Genomic DNA, 18,820 nt, shown 5'->3' with positions numbered 1-18,820 from the left:
CAAAGAATTTCAATTACAAATATGACTTCAAAGCCATTGTGTTATTGTTTTAGTCATAGGTTTACGATCCATGATTTAAGACTGCGCCGAGGGGAGTGCTTATTTAAATTTCATTCGTACGAATGAAATTTATATTTCGCCACGTACAATAACCGTGGGGATGGAGCGAAGGAACGGTGGTTAGCACGCTGCGCCACCGCGAGCATCAGCGGTGAGTGGTATGTGAATGTGTCCTGACTTGTGCGGTGAAGTATGGTCAAACAAGACCCACCATTGGCACGGCTTTCGGAGGTCTTCATCCAGCAGTGAATTGGCAGTAAGGCTATCGTGTACAGTATCACTCCACAATAACATTGCACCATCTATACAAGCTCACGATTTTCCCAGCGGTGTCATTCACGATAAGGTTAACAGATAATGCATTCTTGATTTGATAATGCATTGTCATTTTATTTTGTCACCATCGAAGCTGTCGATTACTGGGCTGCCAAGCGTTCGTCAAACGTTCTGACAAATGGCAGCAACGCCCCGTTCTGAATGTATAAAGATGACCCAGTCAAAGCGTCTCCCTCTGCTCGAATGGGCAATGGGGTTGTGGGCGGCTCACACCTCAGTTTGGATGGCCCTGAACCACTGGCGGTCAGAGTCCGCATTCCGTACAACGAGCTCTCTTGACTTTACATGAAAAAATGTTACAAAATGTTACACAAATTTGAGCGGTGCCAAGGGGTTTAAACTCACCCCCCACTCTCCAGAATCCGCATTCTCACTGCGGATGAGGGAGGTTCTTTCGCACAACGACCACTCTTGACTTTCCGTATTTTTTTTACAAAATGTTACACAAATTTGAGCGGTGCCAAGGGGTTTAAACTCACTCCCCTCTCCAGAATCCGCATGCTCACTGTGGATGAAGGAGGTTCTTCCGCACAATGACCACTCTTGACTTGCCACAACGAAATATTACGCAAATTTTAGCGGTGCCAAGGGGTTTAAACTCATCACCCCGCCCCCCTCTCCAGCTTTGTCGAGTGACCGTGCCTGGTAACCGCTTCACGACATCTGAAGATTCACACGGTGCACGCTTCTTCGCCTGCAAATTGAATAGGCGGTTTTAAAACAATGCGGCTGCCTGCTGCTGCTGTTAGTGCTGCTGCTGGTGCTGCTGCTGGTGCTGCTGGTGCTGATGTTGGCGCTGCTGCTGGTGCTGATGTTAGTGCTGCTGGTGCTGCTAGTGCTGGTGCTACTGCTGGTGCTGCTGTTAGTGCTGCTGCTGCAACTGGTGCTGCTGCTGGTGCTGCTGCTGGTGCTGCTGCTGTTGGTGCTGCTAGTGCTGGTGCTGCTGCTGCTGCTGCTGGTGCTGCTGGTGCTGTTTGTGTTGCTGGTGCAGCTGCTTGTGCAGCTAGTGCAGCTGCTTGTGCAACTGCTGGTGCTGCTGTTGCTGTTTCTGTTGCTGGTGCAGCTGCTGGTACAGCTGGTGCAGCTGTTGGTGCTGCTGGTGCTGCTGCTGCTGCTGCCAGAACTCCGGAGGACAAAGATACAGTGTTGCCACTTCTTTACGTGAACACGCCACAGTATCCTTGAGACGCAGCGATTGCAGCCAGCGCGTGAACGCAAAACGGCTGCGGTCTACCTCCGTCACTGTGTGCACAGGTGCCAAATCTTGGGTTGGACACAGGTGCAGCAGCGTCCCTTTAAAGGTGTAATTCTGTGCTCGAAGGCTTGCGGGTAAAGGGGGAGCGTATCCCTGCAACAGACGGATAGTAAAACCGTGTCACGCAAGCTCACGTGTGCTCGTTTATGCTGCAATTTGCTGATCGAGTTATAAGAAGCATGCATGCCTGTGCATACATACATACATTGATGTACTGCGTGAAATGTATGCCTGCCTGTCGTACACTAAATATGGATGAGTTGAAGCGTTGCTAGGCTGACTGGGTGCATGCACAGTTCAGGGTTCACCGATGTACATACCCAGTGGGAGTTTAACTCCTTGGCAATGCGATGCGGGGACAGTCACACGGGCATTGCTCTCCGGCGATGTTTTGTGGGCACGGAAACGAAATCCCGTGACATTGCCGCGTCAAGGGCCAGTTGCTCCAGCGTTGTTTATTGCCAAATGTGTATAGTTGTGCAAAAATATGGATAACCAGCAGATTCCTCCCCCCCCCCCACCACCTCCCGCTTGGATATCTCCCGAGAAAAAAAAATATTTGCTGGCTTATCATACAACTAGGCTGACCAATTACAGTATTTTATGAATATCTATCTATCTACCTATGAGACCTTTTTGCCAGGATCAAAAAAAAAAAAAAAAATTAATAGGTTTGATCATTTTGGATACTGACAAAAAGCTCCCATAGATGTAACTGCTCGAGCCGACCTCGACGCGTTGAGATAGTGGCATTGCCCTTGTTCTGTTCGCCATTTGGCGTTCTCTGCTCTGGCACCGGCGAGACAAGGCCATGGAGAAGGATAGTCAGTCGTGGGCAGAGTATACAAAGAAGCGTCTTGAGTCTGCACTTGAACAATAGAAGGGGCAGTCGACAGCACGGGCTGTGATGCTTTGATACAAAGCCGTAGTTTGCTGAAGCAGAGAGTAGAGCGGTTTGGAGGGGCGAGCCCGTGGAGGGGAACGTTGGAAATGGAGCCACGATTGGATTCGGAGCGATGGGCGATTCGATCTCACTCGCCGGTGTGGGGCAAAAACCGCGCGGCGGCGGCTTTTCGGAGCTTGGAGATGAGGCTTTGGCAGAGGCCGCAGGAGAGAGGAAGGCGCACGGTTGCCGGTAGTCCAGTCGGCATGTGACCAAGGCACGGATGTAGCAAGGCTCGGCATGCGATGACGGTGGATTCGAGGTGAGATGTTTGAGAGTTGGAGGTGCGAGTCGAGGTGTGTGCGGGGTAGAGAACGCGGCGACCTCCAAAAGGTTTGGCGCATTCTTCGACAGCGCAGATGCCTGCGCACTGAAACTCACGATGCTGTAATTGTGACGATGACGATGATGCAACTGTCACGCCAGAGGCAGCGCATGTCTTTAAACGGGAGAGACGGAGCACTTTTTTGTTGTACTGAACAGGTAAAAAATCAAACGTATTTCTCGAGGCGTGCGCCGCAGATTACGCACACGAGAGCTCAATCAACGTTGATACGGCATCGCTCCCTAAAGGGCAATCCCACCGCAGTGGGCGAAAAATCAGGGATGAAGAGCGGAGATAATTTGAATAAAACGGCGAGTTAGGGCGACAATGAAATATATCGCGCCTGGCCCCGCGCCGGCAGGGTTCTCTGCTCGCGTGCTGCGGCTGTGCACACTTCTAAATTGCCCCCATAATGTCTCGTTTATGATCTTTGAACATTTGGCTCGGTACCCGATGCACTTTTAAGTGATGTAGGCAGAAAAAAAAAATACCGCGCGGAGGCTGATATTTTGTTTTTTGTTACATGCGTTCATACTCGTGGTTTTTTCGGTTAAAGTCACGTAGGTAAAAAATGAAATTCAAAATTTATAAAAATAAATTAATAAAAAATAATTTTAATTTCATTTTTTTACCTACGTGACTTTACCGAAAAAACTAAGAGTATGAATCCTTGCAGTCACGAAAGCTTCAAATCTAGAGTTACATGCGTTGTTGCGTTTTTGTTCGCACGCGGTAGAGCAGTGGTGAGCGCACCGCGCTACGAACCCATCGACCCCGAGTTCAACCCGCGCTCACGATCGATAACAGTGGAGCATGTCTAAACCGGTCCTGAGCCTCCCCCAGGTCGACTGAGCCTTAAATGAGTACATGCCTGGTCTGGTGTGTGCACATTAGCGGTGGGGAGGCACAGGTGGCCATGCATGCTGCTGGCCACACACCTCCTGTTGTGTGCCATGCTGGTAAACAACAACGTGGTGGGTCCTCTGTTGTTTGCTGGGCTGAGCACCGAGTTGCTTCTCTTGTTTTGGTACCGAGGGCGCAGTGTGGCGGGTCCCACTCTGCACTACAATCCCGGTAATCTGGGTTCAAGTCCTGGTCTGGGTCTCTGCTGGGTCTACTTAAAGGGTATAAGGGGCCGTCCATAAATGACGTCACGCACGTAGGGAGGGGGGGGTCAGACATTTGTGATGATGTGTGACAAGGGGGAGCAATTTGAAGCATGTTTTCTTTTCAAAATGGAAATATGGTTTTTGGGGGGGGGGGGGGGCAGAGCTTCGTGACGTCATATTTGAGGGGGGGGGGGTCTGACTTTTTGTGACGCCGTGTGACAAGCGGGGGGGGGGGGGGTCAAAAATCGTCCAAAATCGCGTGACGTCATTTATGGGCGGCCCCTAAAGGTGCAAACCCAGCAATGTTATGCTCTCGTCGCCGCTGGTGGAGGGGCCTACGAAGACGTATTTGGCCTACTCTTCCATTCTGGCCAAACATCTTTAATAACTACGAGTGGGAATACCGACACTTGACCCCACCGCGGGCGATCTTCCGAACGACCAACTGCTGCTGGGTGGGTAGAGATCGAACCCGGCGACCTGTGGAGTTGAAAGTCGTAGGTCTGCTCAGCCTAAACGGAATACCTGGTGCAGTTGCGCAAGAGCAACATCAACACGGCGGCGAGATGTTAACTACCTCGCCTGGTGTGCAGGAGGTTCGTGGGTTCGATCCCGACCCTGACGCCTGCTGCTGTATATTTCGAGTTTGCGTGTCTGTCTCCCCGTGGACCTTTCTCCACATTTAGAAGCACGCGTTTGGATTATTTTGGCTGCTGTACATTTCCACCAGGTGATAAGCCACTTCGTTAAAGCTGTCGTTTGTGATCGGCAGGTCTCTTCTGAAAAAAATAGCTGTATATAGCTCAGTGGGCTTTACCTGGTAAAATAAAATAAAAAGGTCTCCCGGGGCATCGCGCTGAAGATGCTTGACGAACAGATCTGGAGCCCAGTGGCCCATGCGGGATAATTGGGGGGGGGGGCAGCCGCCTGCGGGGGGGGGGGTCTTTGTCTTTGTGTGCATGCGTGCGTGCGAGCGTGCGCGCGTGTGTGAAGATGTGTGCGTTCTCTTTATTTATTATTTATGCGAGCTGATCGAAGGTGATGGGTGGGAAAGGTCGCCGGAAAGTGTCCCCCCGTCTGCTTATCGAAGCGAGGTGAGCCAATACGAACGTGCGTGCGTGTGTGTATGTTGAACTTCTTTCGTACCGCACGTAGCCAACCAATGCCAATTGGCGTGCGCTTGCACTCAACATTCCTCCTTTTTTGAACGTGAGCGCAATAATTGGGCGCAGCGAAGGTAATGTTTCGCCACGACTTCAGTCATGTTGGGTTGAATTTTATTTTATTTCCGTCCGGGTGGGTTTTTGCTTTTGGTTTCGTGAAAGGAGAATGAATACGTTGCAAATTCTGTTTTTTACGCGGCTGCGATTTTGAGGGCCACGCTTCTCAACACTCACTGTTAACACCCTCGTAGTCTCGCCAACGCACCTTGCCAAGTGAACACCTGACGGAGCCATGACGGCGAACACTTATCGCAGCAATCGGTGTGTGAGCTACTTCACCAACGTGAAGAAGCGGTGACTACATTTCCTCAGATCTCAGCGTGTTACACTTGGCAGTGTATTCTTTGTCACAAAAATTTAATCCGTTTACATCTTCACATTTTTCTCTCTCAATACATGGACTCCTCTACTTGCGTACATTCGACTTACGAACTTTCAGAGATACGAACAAACCTGTCCGTATGTCCAGTTGCCTGTTCGGACCGAGAGTCGTTAGTTCAATGGCCACGAAATAGACGGCGGCGGTGGCATCCACATCTGCAAAACGTGAAGAACCAGTGGCATCTACATCTGCAGAACGTGAAGAACCAGTGGCATCTACATCTGCAGAACGTGAAGAACCAGTGGCATCTACATCTATGGGAGATCATACAACTTTTAAATCCATTCCCCGTATTTAGTGTACACGCCGTACAACACGTTGGCAATCGACAGGAGTAAAGTTGGACGTATTAACAAATCGACTTACGAACAGAACTCTGGAACTTAACTCGATGAAATCGAATTTGTCCATCAGCGCTGGGTGATTCCTAACAATTTAAATCTCGATGAAATCCTTGCCGTCATTGCAGTTGTTTCTACGGGCAAAATATTGAATGCAGAAACGCAAGTGAGCAATATGCATATAAATGTGCATATTTGAGATTCTGCCATGACGTAATACCGCGTCGCACACGTGGACGTGCAATCCTGAGGTCGCCGATTCCATCACATGGAGGGGCAGTGGAAGCAATGGGAAAGTATCTCAAAATCCACGCCCCCCCCCACCCACCCACCCAGCCACATTCATTATCCCAGCGGGAGTTGGTTGGGCGGAAGGTCGTGTGTGGTGGGGTAAAGTAGTGTGGTACTCCCACTCATTATTTGAAACGTCTGGCCAACATGGACGAACAGGCCACAAACGAATTATCTAAAGCGCCGTTCTTCATTGCAAGGCGACCTTTGGTTCAGCGGCGCCCCCCCCCCCCCCGATCACCTTTAGTGGGGCCCATGACGTGCGGCCCCCGACAATACACAACATGTGAGAACACCACCCCATCATCATCGTGTTGCTGTCAAACTCCAATGGTTTCAGATGTGTGGCGGCCCTCACACTGATGATGTCTTATCGGTGCCCCCGTCGCGGGAGATTTCGTGAAGGACGCTCCTCTAGAGGTGTTTTCCCGAGCTTCCTGGAAGCCCTCCTGCCAGCAGTGGCTCGAATGAGCAATTGCAGGGCTGCACCTTGACCTTTAACCATTAATTTACCCAGGTCTCTAATGAAGCAAAAAAGAAACGCGTCTCAAAAGTGTGTGGGGGGGGGGTTGGCCTCTTTATACGTGAATATTTTCTATAATTATATTTAAAAAATAGACAAGCGAGAAATCAATTGAAAGGGGATTTCCCTGATGAATGCTTCACTGAAAATGACACGCGGCGCGCGCATTTAGGACCCTGATATTTGCCTGCGAGAGCGGCTCGTTAATGCGCTCGCAGTGCGTTTTCTCTTTCGTATCGCGAATCGATTTGTGCCTCACCGCGGAATTTAATAAGTCGTGGAGAGCAGGCGAATTGTCAACATAAACACTGCGTATGAACGCGATTGCTGAAAGTGAACGTGATCACGTGTGTGCGTGCGCCCGCGCATGTGTGTGCTGGGGAGCGGTAGTGCAACGTTTTAGCGCGCTGCGCTATGAACCTCGGCCCCCCGAGTTCGATTCCCGATCACGGGCAAAATCAGTGACGATTATCTGAACCGGTCCTGGGCCTCCCCTAGGTCGACTCAGCTTCAAATGGTGCAAATATTGCCACTGGGAAGACAAAAGCGCCCGGGCGTGGTGCTGGCCACCTACCCCCCCACCGGCCTTCATAGATGCTCGCTAACAGCACTTGCCCCAACAGTCTGTTCAGGCTTCGGGGAGCGGTAATGTCGTGCGGGGAGTGGGTAGTGTGGTGGTTAGCATGCTGTGCTATGAACCTGGCAGCCCGGAGTGAGTGGGTTGCAGTAACATAACACGTACAAAATATACAAATTAAGACACGTTGATTCTTATGCTTGCGATTGAATGCGTGTATCGGGAGCTTTAGTGTTTAGTTGTTGTCCTTCAACTGCAACTCAGATTAGCACCGTTGGCTACGTATGGTGCAAAAGAAGTGCAAAATACATTCGCACATACACACATTGTGACGTTACTTAATGTATGAGATGTTAAATACCTCGCCTGGTGCACAGGAGGTCGTGGATTCGATCCCTACTCTGACGTCTGTATATTTGTGAGTTTACATGTTCTCCCCCGTCGTCGCGTGGATGTTTCTCCGGATGCACCGATTTTTCCCCTCCACGTTTAGAGTCAACATCACGCGTTTGGAGCATCCGGCTGCTCTGCATCTCCGCGTGGTGATGAGCCACTTCGTCGAGCTGTCATTTGTGGCCAGGTCACTTCTGAAAAAGAGCGACACAACCCAGCGGGTCTCACCTGGTAAGTAAAACATTGATATATAGTTTAGTTAAAAAAATAGTTAAGTTTAAGTTAATCCATCAATTTTGATGTAAAGCTTTCGTGACTGCAGGGATTCATGTTCTTGGTTCTTTCGGTAAAGTCACGTAGAAGGGAAATAATACATATTCTCAGGTTTTTTCGGTAAAGTCACGTAGGTAAAACATTAAAAGTAATGAAAGTAAAATAAAACAAAACAAAAATAAAAATAAAATTCACGACGTTTCGGAGGCAACACAAGTCTCCGTCATCAGGTGGGACCGTCACAGCCAGATTAGCTGCATCACTTGATGCAGCTAATCTGGCTGTGACGGTCCCACCTGATGACGGAGACTTGTGTTGCCTCCGAAACGTCGTGAATTTTATTTTTATTTTTGTTTTGTTTTATTTTACTTTCATTACTTTTAATGTTTTACCTACGTGACTTTACCGAAAAAACCTGAGAATATGAATCATTGCAGTCACGAAAGCTTCAAATCTGGAAATAATACAATTAATTAAATAAATATACATTCCTGCAACACAAGCAATCATCATCATCAGGTGTGAAATCCAGGTGTGGATTTCACACCTGATGATGATTGCTTGTGTTGCAGTCGAAACGTCGTGAGAAATGTATTTAATTGTTTTATATTTATATTATTTTATTATTTCCCTTCTACGTGACTTTAACGAAAGAACCAAGAATATAATCCATCAATGTTACGCACCGTTACGTCCCTGATAACGTGCATACGTTATCCAGCAGTGATCGTTGCGGTGCCTGTATTTACGTGACACTGAATGTCTTGTGGACGTTGTGCATTCGTCAAGTCGACGGCGTCTCAACGCAAACGAGCAATGAAGTTTCGATTTAAAGCTTTCGTGACTGCAGGGATTCATCTTCTTGGTTCTTTCGGTAAAGTCACGTAGAATGGAAATAATAAAATAATAAAATAAAACATTATAAAATTATTCTCACGACGTTTCGGCCACAACGTTCAGACTCTGTCTTCTCGACAGACCTGTTCTTCACCTGAGGACGGCTGCTTGCGTTGTGGCCGAAACGTCGTGAGAATGATTTTATTATGTTTTATTTTATTATTTTATTATTTCCATTCTACGTGACTTTACCGAAAGAACCAAGAAGATGAGCAATGGAGTTGTTCGCCTCTGCGTTGGCGATTCGTGAACCAGCGTTTGGAAACTCGGCAGTCCCCATTGCAGACGCTCCTCTATTCTGCACCCACACATATTTTTTTTTACACCTCCCGCAAAAGTGGTATTCATTTTATTAAGCCTGAAGGGATGTTAGCCTAAGTCGAGAGCTGACGGGAATTTGAAATTGCGACCCCTCTCACCGGGAGTCTTTTCCCCTCTAACCAGTGTCATCCATCCAAATTATCCGTTAATAAGTCTTGAGGTGCGCCTTCTTTCTTCATTTTTGTGTGTGTGTGTTATGAAGATTACCGCCAGACCACCCTGAAAACACGTGATCTTGGAGGCGAAGGGCGGGTTTGAGGCCCGCGTTTGCACCTTTGTGTGTGAGACCGCATGGAAAGCACCAGGTGTTGCAGTCTTGAGCTGCAAAGCTAAGCCAGCAGATGGCAGCATAGCAAAGGGATTTATTTTTTAATCTGTGTGGAGCTTTTCAGTGTTAGCCCCATGAGATGCGTGGTATTTTGCCAGTGTTCTCCATATGAAGCCACAGACACACACACGTTCGTGGGATTGGCCAAACATTCCAATTTGCAGGACCCGAATGAAACAAGTCTTGAGACTCAGTGGGGCTTCCCTTAGGTTAGAGTATTTGGCCGCTATAAATGTCCACGTGATGATAAGCCACTTCACTAAGCTGTCATTTGCGGCCAGATCGCTTCTGAGAAAGAGTTCAGTGGGCCTTACCTGGTAAAATAAGAAATAGTTTAGTTTTATAGTTAACTTTTTAGTTTCAGAGGTCGGTAACCAAAATAACAAGATGAACCATATTTTTCGAATTCGGTAAAAGAAACCAACGCAATGTTCCATGAGCCACGCGACTAAACTCGTAAAGGTAAAATCAAAGCGTCGCCAAAACGTTCAGGTTTTTTTCCACCCAATATTGTCCATACAAGTGAAGCACTGGTATATAACGGATGCTCTTTAAACGAAACAAAAAAAAACAATCGGCTAAATACTTAAAAATAACATTAACCTAACTTGCGGTCCCTTTGGCTTTGGCTTCACGAGCACAAGTTTAGCTTCATAGACCAGAAAATTGCCCGCTAGCATCCGTCGATGTTTAACGGCACATTCTAGAGAGAGCTTCTTTCTACGCAGATGCACGGAATGATGAACAAAGCGGTACCCGTTTTATCGACCTCAAAGGATTGACGCGCTGAGTTGATCCCCAACTGGGATTTCAACTCGCAACCTTCTGCCGTGGCGCGGAAGTCTTGGGAGAGGTGGTAAGCACCCATACACCGCACGCGACCTGCTGATCGACACATTTATTCTGCCGTGTGGACAGATGTCGGGGGCTTGCTTAATAAAGGTGTCCGTTGTTTCAACTCCCGTGCGGGGGAGCAACGAACAGGCGACCTCTGGATTGAAAGTCTCAGCGTGCGAAACCATCCCTCTCACGGCAGCATCCCGAGCTGCTGAATGCTCCAAATAAAATTCGAGCCACAGCAACTTCCAGTGTATGAATTTCACCCAGCGCCAGAGCCAACAAATGAAGTAGGCTAATACATCCAATACAAACGGGGACATGCCCCATAACTCATTGTGCATCCCACACAATGCCGAATGCGAATAAATAAATAAACCCCTCCGGTATATGTAGACAGACAGCGATCGAAAGCCATTAATCGATACGGAGCACAACGTGTGTCAATAGTCTCTAAAGACTGAGCCCCTCCCCCCTAATCCAACCCTGGAGGTGAAAAGGCATTCGTAAGGTGTATTGGATGCTTGTCCATGCAGAGGCAGCGCAGTGGCAATTTAAACGTGCGACGGTTTAATAAAGAATGTTTGGCCAGACGCCGTGTGCTGAAAATGCTCGCGGCCCTGCAAATGTGCCATCAAATTTCGCAGCCGCGATGCTGCCAAGCGACGCTTTGGCCGTGAGCTTCACAGTGCGACCCTACTGCGTGTATTGGGCCTGTGAATGTTGGCCCGCTTGCAGAAGAAAAACAAGTAATAATACGTGGAGGCTTTGTCGGCAAAAAGTTTCGTTTCAAAAAAAGTTACGCAATTTGGAAGGCCTGAATCGAACAGGATAGAGGGGAGAATGTGGCAGGGGGGGGGGGTGTAGAGGTTTGAATGAGTTGGACAGACGTGCAGGATGGAAAGAGGGCAGCATACCGTGACAGGCATCATAGTGTGGACACCCAGGAGTTGGTGACCAAGGCGAGAAAAGCCTAGAGCCAGATGTGGGGAGATTGTGAGATTGCCTCGGGGAGTATGGGTATCAGTTGTGCTAAAGCTTTGGGATCTGGCAGAAGGAAGGAAGTGATGGAAAGGTTTAGTGGCACCAATGGCTGTGATGACCTTTTGACTCCATTATTCAGCACGCCCTCCCGAAACCACAAGACAGTTTGATCGTCCTCTGGAAATGACTCCGAAACAAAGCAAACGGCGTTCAGATGTTGAATGTGTAACAAACGTGGGCACTGGAGGACGGAGAAAAGTGACGATGTGGCGTTGGCCGTGATGATCTCTTGCTAGATGATGTTTTATTATTGGCCCAGTCACGGCTGACATAATAAAGCTTCATATTCTTAGGTTTTTTCGGTATAGTCACGTAGGTAAAAAATTTAAATTAATTAAAGTTAAATAAAAATTAAATAAAAAATCACGACGTTTCGGAGGCAACACAAGCTTCCGTCTTCAGCTATCGTGCTGTGACGGTTCCACCTGAAGACGGAAGCTTGTGTTGCCACCGAAACGTCGTGATTTTTTATTTTATTTTTATTTTACTTTTATTAATTTTAATGTTTTACCTACGTGACTTTACCGAAAAAACCTAAGAATATGAATCCTTGCAGTCACGAAAGCTTCAAATCTAGAAATAATAAAGCTTCGTTGCGCAACATAGTCTAGATCAGCGTTCTTCGCTAATTTTCAAGACATCACCAGCGCGAGCACCGCCACACGTTTGAAACCATTGGGGGTTTGACAGCAGCGCGGTGATGATGATGTGGTTGTGTTTTCACCATTTGTGTATTGTCTGGAGCCGCGCTAAAGGCCAACAGGGACTGCCAGTGGCCCGCGGGCCTTGCAATGAAGAACACCAGCATGAGGCATTCCTTCTGTGCGCGCGTGTGAACGAGAGGTTGAAGCGGAAACGCGATCGTTGTTGCACTTTGCCGCGTACGCGGTGATCTGAGTGCCATTCCCAGTCACGGATACCGTCAGTGGCGGCGAGGGATATCTGAACCAGGCCTGGGACCCTCCTTTGCCAATCCTGCACCGAGCACCGGGGTTGGTCAAGTTGCGGTCGAACAAGCGGCAAGTGGGATGACAGTGAGCTTGCACATGCTATTGTTGCGACGGGCTATATTATATAATCGCGAGCCGTAACATACGTGATTTAAATATGTTCATAGAATCTCTGTATTGGTCATGGGGCAGCGTTGATATCCATTGGCGGTTCGTGGGGGGGGGGGGGGGGGTTAAAATTCCACATTGCGATGGCAGGGGCCAGTGTTAGACACAGGACAACTGCTGTTGATTTCGCTCAAAAGTGGCATGATATATGACCAGCTTTAAAGGGAGCTTTACAATACGTGAAATATTACATATAAAAGGCCTTTATCCTTGGATCTATTAAAGCTGACTCCATCCCTCTGTTCAAGTCGTTTCTTAATAATAATAATAATAAACATCCTATTCAGTCCAGAATTCCTCATTCCACCGTTCCCTCCTCTCCCCAATTCCTCCCTTTGCTTAAAAAAAGAATCCCTCATCTCCCGCCCCTCACAGTTCCCAATGGTAATGCGATGTCTTTCTTCTCGCACAGTGTCTTGAGATGCAGGCGAATTCAGGCGCTGTAAACGTTCAAAGGGGTGCAGCGGTGGTGCAGCCGTTAGCACAGTGCTCTGTGAACCGGGAAACCTGAGCAAAATATATTTTCCATTTCTCGCGGGACATACTTGGGTTTTGCCCTTATTTCGATTTGCTTTATTACTGGCTTTTTTTCTCTCTCTCTCTCTAAACGCGTGCTTTGTTTGCTAAAACTTCTTTTTATTTTACCAGGTAAGGCCGAATGAGATATTCAGCTATTTTTCAGAAGCGACCTGCCAGTCGCAAATAATAGCTCAACCAAGTGGCTTATCACGTTGGAAATTTATAGCAGACAAAATACTCAAAACGCATGGTTCTAAATGTGGAGTCAAAATTCGCAGGACCCGGAGAAAAAAAAGTTCCACGCGACCACAAGGAGAACATGCAAACTCCAAATATACAGCAGGTGTCAGAGTCTGGATCGAACCCACGACCTCCTGTATACAAGGCGACGTAGTCAACATCTTACCGCAGTGGCACAAAAGCTCGCGTAGCAGAGCTGTACACTCTCACTATCCTTGCAATTTTTCCACATTTCAAATTTACCCCACAAATTTTTTCAAGTGGGATTATGCATCGCAATAATCGCCCCCTACTGACAGAACAATGGCCCAGATCACACTTAGAAATGGGACTTATCCTGGTCTGAGTTCTCAACTGGTTATCCAAACACAAACGAGACTTGACTCGTTTGTTGTGTCCCATGGCTAACATGAGTGACGAGGCATATCTGAACTGGTCCTGGGCCCCCCAACCTTCTCCAACATGCGCTGGCCAGAATGGTGAAGTATGGTCAAACAGCCCCCAACGACTGACACGGTGTGGGTGGTGCGGCCTTCACCGAGCAGTAGATTAACAACTGGGGCTTTATATTCCGTTCATTTAATAATCTGTGCATTACATTTGTATTGTCACTCTAATTCACTGGGCACTAAAGCATGCCACAACACGTGTATGTTGTGTAGGAGCGTTGTAGGATGCGTGGTATTCGTTTCCATGGCAGTAACTTTTCTAAGGGCAGGGGCATGCAGGACAGAATCAGGAACTAAGGTGTTATGGTATGTGCTTCAACGCCCTATGTGTGGTGATTCATACGTGCAGTACATACATCAGTGTTGCGTAGAGTGCAGTGTTTGATCTTGACGGGGAGCATATTTGTATTGGCCTGTAACAAGTGGCCTGCCACGCTTTCTCGACGAATTGTTTCAATTATGGGTCACTATTCGATTCAGGAATCTTTAAGTGCTGTATACAGGGTCTTTAAAAAAATGTTAACACTGTAGTTTTTAATGGGAAAAGAACGGATGATACACTGTAACATGCTACCAAATGTAATGTTAATAGCTTCAAAAAGTCAAAGAGTCTCCAATTGTTCGCCATAATTTTCAACACGTGCCTGGAATCTTCTCCAGGTGGTCTCCAGAGCCCGGAAGCACATTTCGTGTGGTATTGTTGCAAATTCTCAGAAGTATAAAAAAAGTGTTGAAGCACCCTGTATATTAAGTACTAGCTGTACTAGCTGGGACTTGGATCCACTACGCACGTCCGCCTTTATCTCCCCAGTGGTGATGTTCACACACCACAGCAGTTACTCGTTTGAGGCTGAGTCGACCTAGGGGAGGCCCAGGAGCGGTTGAAATAATCGTCACCGGTGGTGGCTGCGAGCGGGAATCGCCGGGGATCGTAGCGCAGCGCGCTAACCACTACACTACAATGAGTTAAGCTTCTACATGCGCGGGTCACATGACAGATTTGACGTCACAGCTCAGTTGCCGTGCAAAAAATATATGCATTATTGAGCCCCCCCCCCCCAAAAAGTGTATTTTTTAATGTTTGCATGGTGTACAGTCTGGAAAGTACCCACATGGCAAATTTCAAGTTTGTTGCATGTCGGGAAGTACGCTAAACATTTTGAACAGACACCCGTATTCACAACTTTGTATTTTATACATATGGAGATTGAAGTGCCTTGTAGCACCTCTAGTGGCTGCAAGGGGGGTCATCATGTGAACTAATCTAAAATAAAATTATTTAAAACTAATCTATTTTTTTTTATTTTACCACGCAAGGCCCACTGAGCTATGTAGCTCTTTTTCAGAAGCCACATGGCCACAAATGATAGCTCAACCAAGTGGCTTATCACGTGGACATCTATAGCAGCCAAATAATCCAAAATCATGTTTCTTAATGTGAAGGGAAAACGCGGAGGATCTAGGGACAAAAATCCACACAACCACGGGAGAGCATGTCAATTCCAAATATACAGGCGTTAGCGTCGGGGTCGAACCCATGCCCTCCTGTAAGCCAGGTGAGGTAGTTAACAATTCGCCACCGTGGCATATGGGTGTGAATTGAAAACGAAAGTATCGCGAGTAAAAACTTCACCTTATATCGATAATCGATGCATCACGACACCCCTAGTAACAACAGATATTGGACAAAATGTTGTACGCATTCAATATATAAATACATAACAGTTGCAATGTGATGAATAAAATGTCATTACACGCTGCCAACAAAGGAAACATACCTTCTCTAAAAGCTTAATTGGTTGGACACGATGAACGATTTATCTTATCTTGTAATTTGCAAAAATGTACAAAATGTACGGGAACATTGGATTCTGAGCGTTATAATGTACACATCATATTTCATTACGGGCAATGAAGTCTTTAAAATTATCCGCCTTCCACGGCATTAATTACGAGCAGATTCACTCATTCACAGCTGGATTAGCGTAGATGAAAATGATGGAAACACCATCATCATCATCATCATCTGTTGCTTCCGTCGGCTCATTAGCGATGGGGAGGTTGAATTAATTTGCAACACGGTTCACTTTCTCGAGTGAGCCTCATCGCTTCAGTCAGTCTCGACCCTTTCTCTTCTCGAGCTCCAACCTCTGCGTTCATCCACCTGGGTTTCTGTTCTCCTTTCTCACTCTGAATTCTGACTACAGGTAAGTCCCCGACTTACGACGGTCCGACTTACGATATTTCGATCTTACGATGGCGATAGCGAAACGACAAAATTCGTAAAATATTTTACGTTTCGCGCAGCAGGCAAACGCAGCAGCGTACGAGGTTACGATACTGTACGTTGGGACGCTGCCGGGATGTACTGTACGCATAGAGTTTATACAGTACGGTACTGTAAATTGCTCTGTTTTGCTAAATTATCACCATTCTTTAAGACTCATGGGTAGGCTAGGCCATTTTCGACTTACGATATTTTCGACTTACGATGGGGTCGTCGTAACGCATCTCCATCGTAAGTCGGGGACTACCTGTACTCTGAATCAAAGTACAAAAAAAAACATTCTTAATTATTCCTATTTATCGCAACTCGCGTGTTTGGTCGCGACTTTTAAGATTTGCGCTGCTGCATCGTGTTCCAATGACGTTAGGCTGATGCGTCTCTCTGCCGACGCTTCACGATAAAATGAAAGTATAGTTGCCCCTGCTCAAGCAAAAGTGGCAAGCTGATTGACGGCCATCTCTGTTGACGGTGCTGAGCAAGCGGTGGAAATTCCACATTCCTAAGGCGGGCGAAAACCGGTATTGCTATTTAATCAAGCGGTGCATTCGTACACGTTGCTAATCGTCTTGTGCAACTGAACATCGTTGCATCAGATGAAGTATCCCCATTGGGAATCATCGCAGAGTGGTGCAGCAACCCACGTGACAGAGAGTGGCCGTGGAAAGAGACATCACAGAACTACTTCTGATAGACCTTGAAGTGACTGACTCACACATTGGCTCTGGATCATCAACCCACTACACTTGATACCATCAACTCACTCCAGTTGAGAATCTGGTTCAATCATGGGTGGCTGCCTGGGTTCGAACCCACGTTCTCTGCAGTGACCGCTCATCGCACGTATGTACGTACGTATGTCGAACTTATTTCGCGCCGTACGCAGCCAACCAATTTAAACATAATTCTGATTTTAAGTTTTCGTGACTGCAAGGATTCATACTCTTTGGGTTTTTCGGTAAAGTCACGTAGGTAAAAAGTTATAATAAATTAACTCACGACGTGCCAGGTGTAAGTGCTACAGCAATTTTACTGGCTCGTGTTGCTTCCGAAACGTTGTGAGTTCATTTATTTTACTTTTTTACCTACGTGACTTTACCGAAAAAACCAAACGGTATCAATTTAAACATGTTACAATCTCACCAGAAAGAATGTAGAGCATACATACAGAAGGGCTTTGTTAGGAGGCTGTTGAGTGGCCGGGCATAGGGCACACGTAATGCGCTGGATAAGGAGAAGATTAGCAAGGGGTGGCTTGACAGTTATCAGTTACGGCTTTTAGAAATCTACTTTGGATTAAAAATAACTCGGCCGCAACGGCTTTTAAACACAGTAAACGCTCGTTGACGTTTAATTTCATAACATTCGCCGGCACGTTTCAAATATCTACGCTCGGATCAATAATATAGTCTGGATAGTCTCTTGGCGATACATTCGAGTGCATGAATAGATTGAATACCGTGTCCGATGTCTGTTGATGATGTGTGAGTGTACGATGTGAGAGAGGTTTACGCTGCTTGACCACAACATTCGACGGCCAATAACACAACGAGTCATTCGAAGCAAGATGCACCCATTGGAAATGTCTGTACACCGAATCCAGCTGCGCCTGCCACTGTGTGACACACTAAAATGGGCCAACAGTGGCACAGTTGTCAGCCATTGAGCACCGCTTTGCAGGAAGTCGAGAGAAGCCACCCTTTGAAGAGACTGACCCATTCGTAGATCTGTCGAATTTCCATCAATGATTAGGCACTGCAGATGGATATGTGTGCTATTCCATACTCGTTTGAGCAGGGAGATACTTTGACTCGCATTTGGTTGTTACGTTTTAGATATGTATAGTATTGCTTACAACAGCGACAAACATGCGGTCCCCTTTGTAAATTTATACTTCACCACGTTGGTTGAATATTACTAAGACCCACATAGCTGTTTTTCAGAAGAGACTTGGCCACAAATGATAGCCCAAATTAAGTGGCTTATCACGTGGAAATTTATAGCAACCAAATACCCTAAACACATGTTCATAAACATGGAGGGAAAAACCGGAGGGACCCGGGGAAAAAGAAAATCCACGCAACCACGGGGAGAACATGCAAACTCCAAATATACAGCAGGCGGCTTCAGGGTCAGGTTCGAACCCACGACCTCCTGCATACCAGGCGAGGTAATTAACATCTCGCCATCGTGTTGAATATGGTGACAGCCATCACCGGGAATCTACATTAGAATCTGGGTTCATAGTACATCGTCCTCACCACTGTGCCATTGGTGCACACCGCTATTAATTAACCAGGTTATGTGTTTTTCAAAAAGAGTTATATATATAAAAAAAATAACAACTCAAATTCGTATGCAGAAAAGTTACGTGTTTGCTGAATGTTTTTTTACCCTGCTATCTGGCAACAAAACTGACACCTTTTTTACAAGGAGTCATGTTTACATAGACCACAATACCTGCAGTCATAATGCAAACAAAAAACATAACTCTGATAATTTGCACTGTCCTTGAAGTTGATTGGTCCACACCCGAGACAGCTTTCCTTAGAGCCTAGTCTCACATGGGTTGGACCAGATGACGCCAAAAGGCGCACAACTCAAAGACAATGCACCATCAGAGTATGAGAGCTCGGGTTAAGCATTTACACCATTGGAACCTCATTTGCCAGTAAAAATATGATAATTGGTTTTTTACCCTTCTATCTGGCAACAAAACTGACACCTTTTTTACGTGTTTGCTTCAAGGTAA

General features: G+C 46.8%; 1 protein-coding gene across 1 annotated transcript in view; it reads left to right on the top strand.

Moving 5' to 3' along the window:
- The first annotated feature begins 2,667 nt into the window (after positions 1-2,667).
- Positions 2,668-18,820, top strand: part of LOC144943873 (uncharacterized) — an 89,959-nt gene continuing 73,806 nt past the window's right edge. The window contains exon 1 of the mRNA XM_078871709.1: positions 2,668-2,779. Within this exon, the coding sequence (XP_078727835.1) occupies positions 2,668-2,779 (112 nt within the window). The remainder of the gene's footprint in view (positions 2,780-18,820) is intronic.

Source organism: Lampetra fluviatilis, chromosome 33 (genome assembly GCF_964198595.1).
Source record: "Lampetra fluviatilis chromosome 33, kcLamFluv1.1, whole genome shotgun sequence".
Taxonomy (NCBI): Eukaryota; Metazoa; Chordata; class Hyperoartia; order Petromyzontiformes; family Petromyzontidae; genus Lampetra; species Lampetra fluviatilis.
Note: the sequence above shows the minus strand (reverse complement) of the source record. Positions and strands in the feature narration are given on the sequence as shown.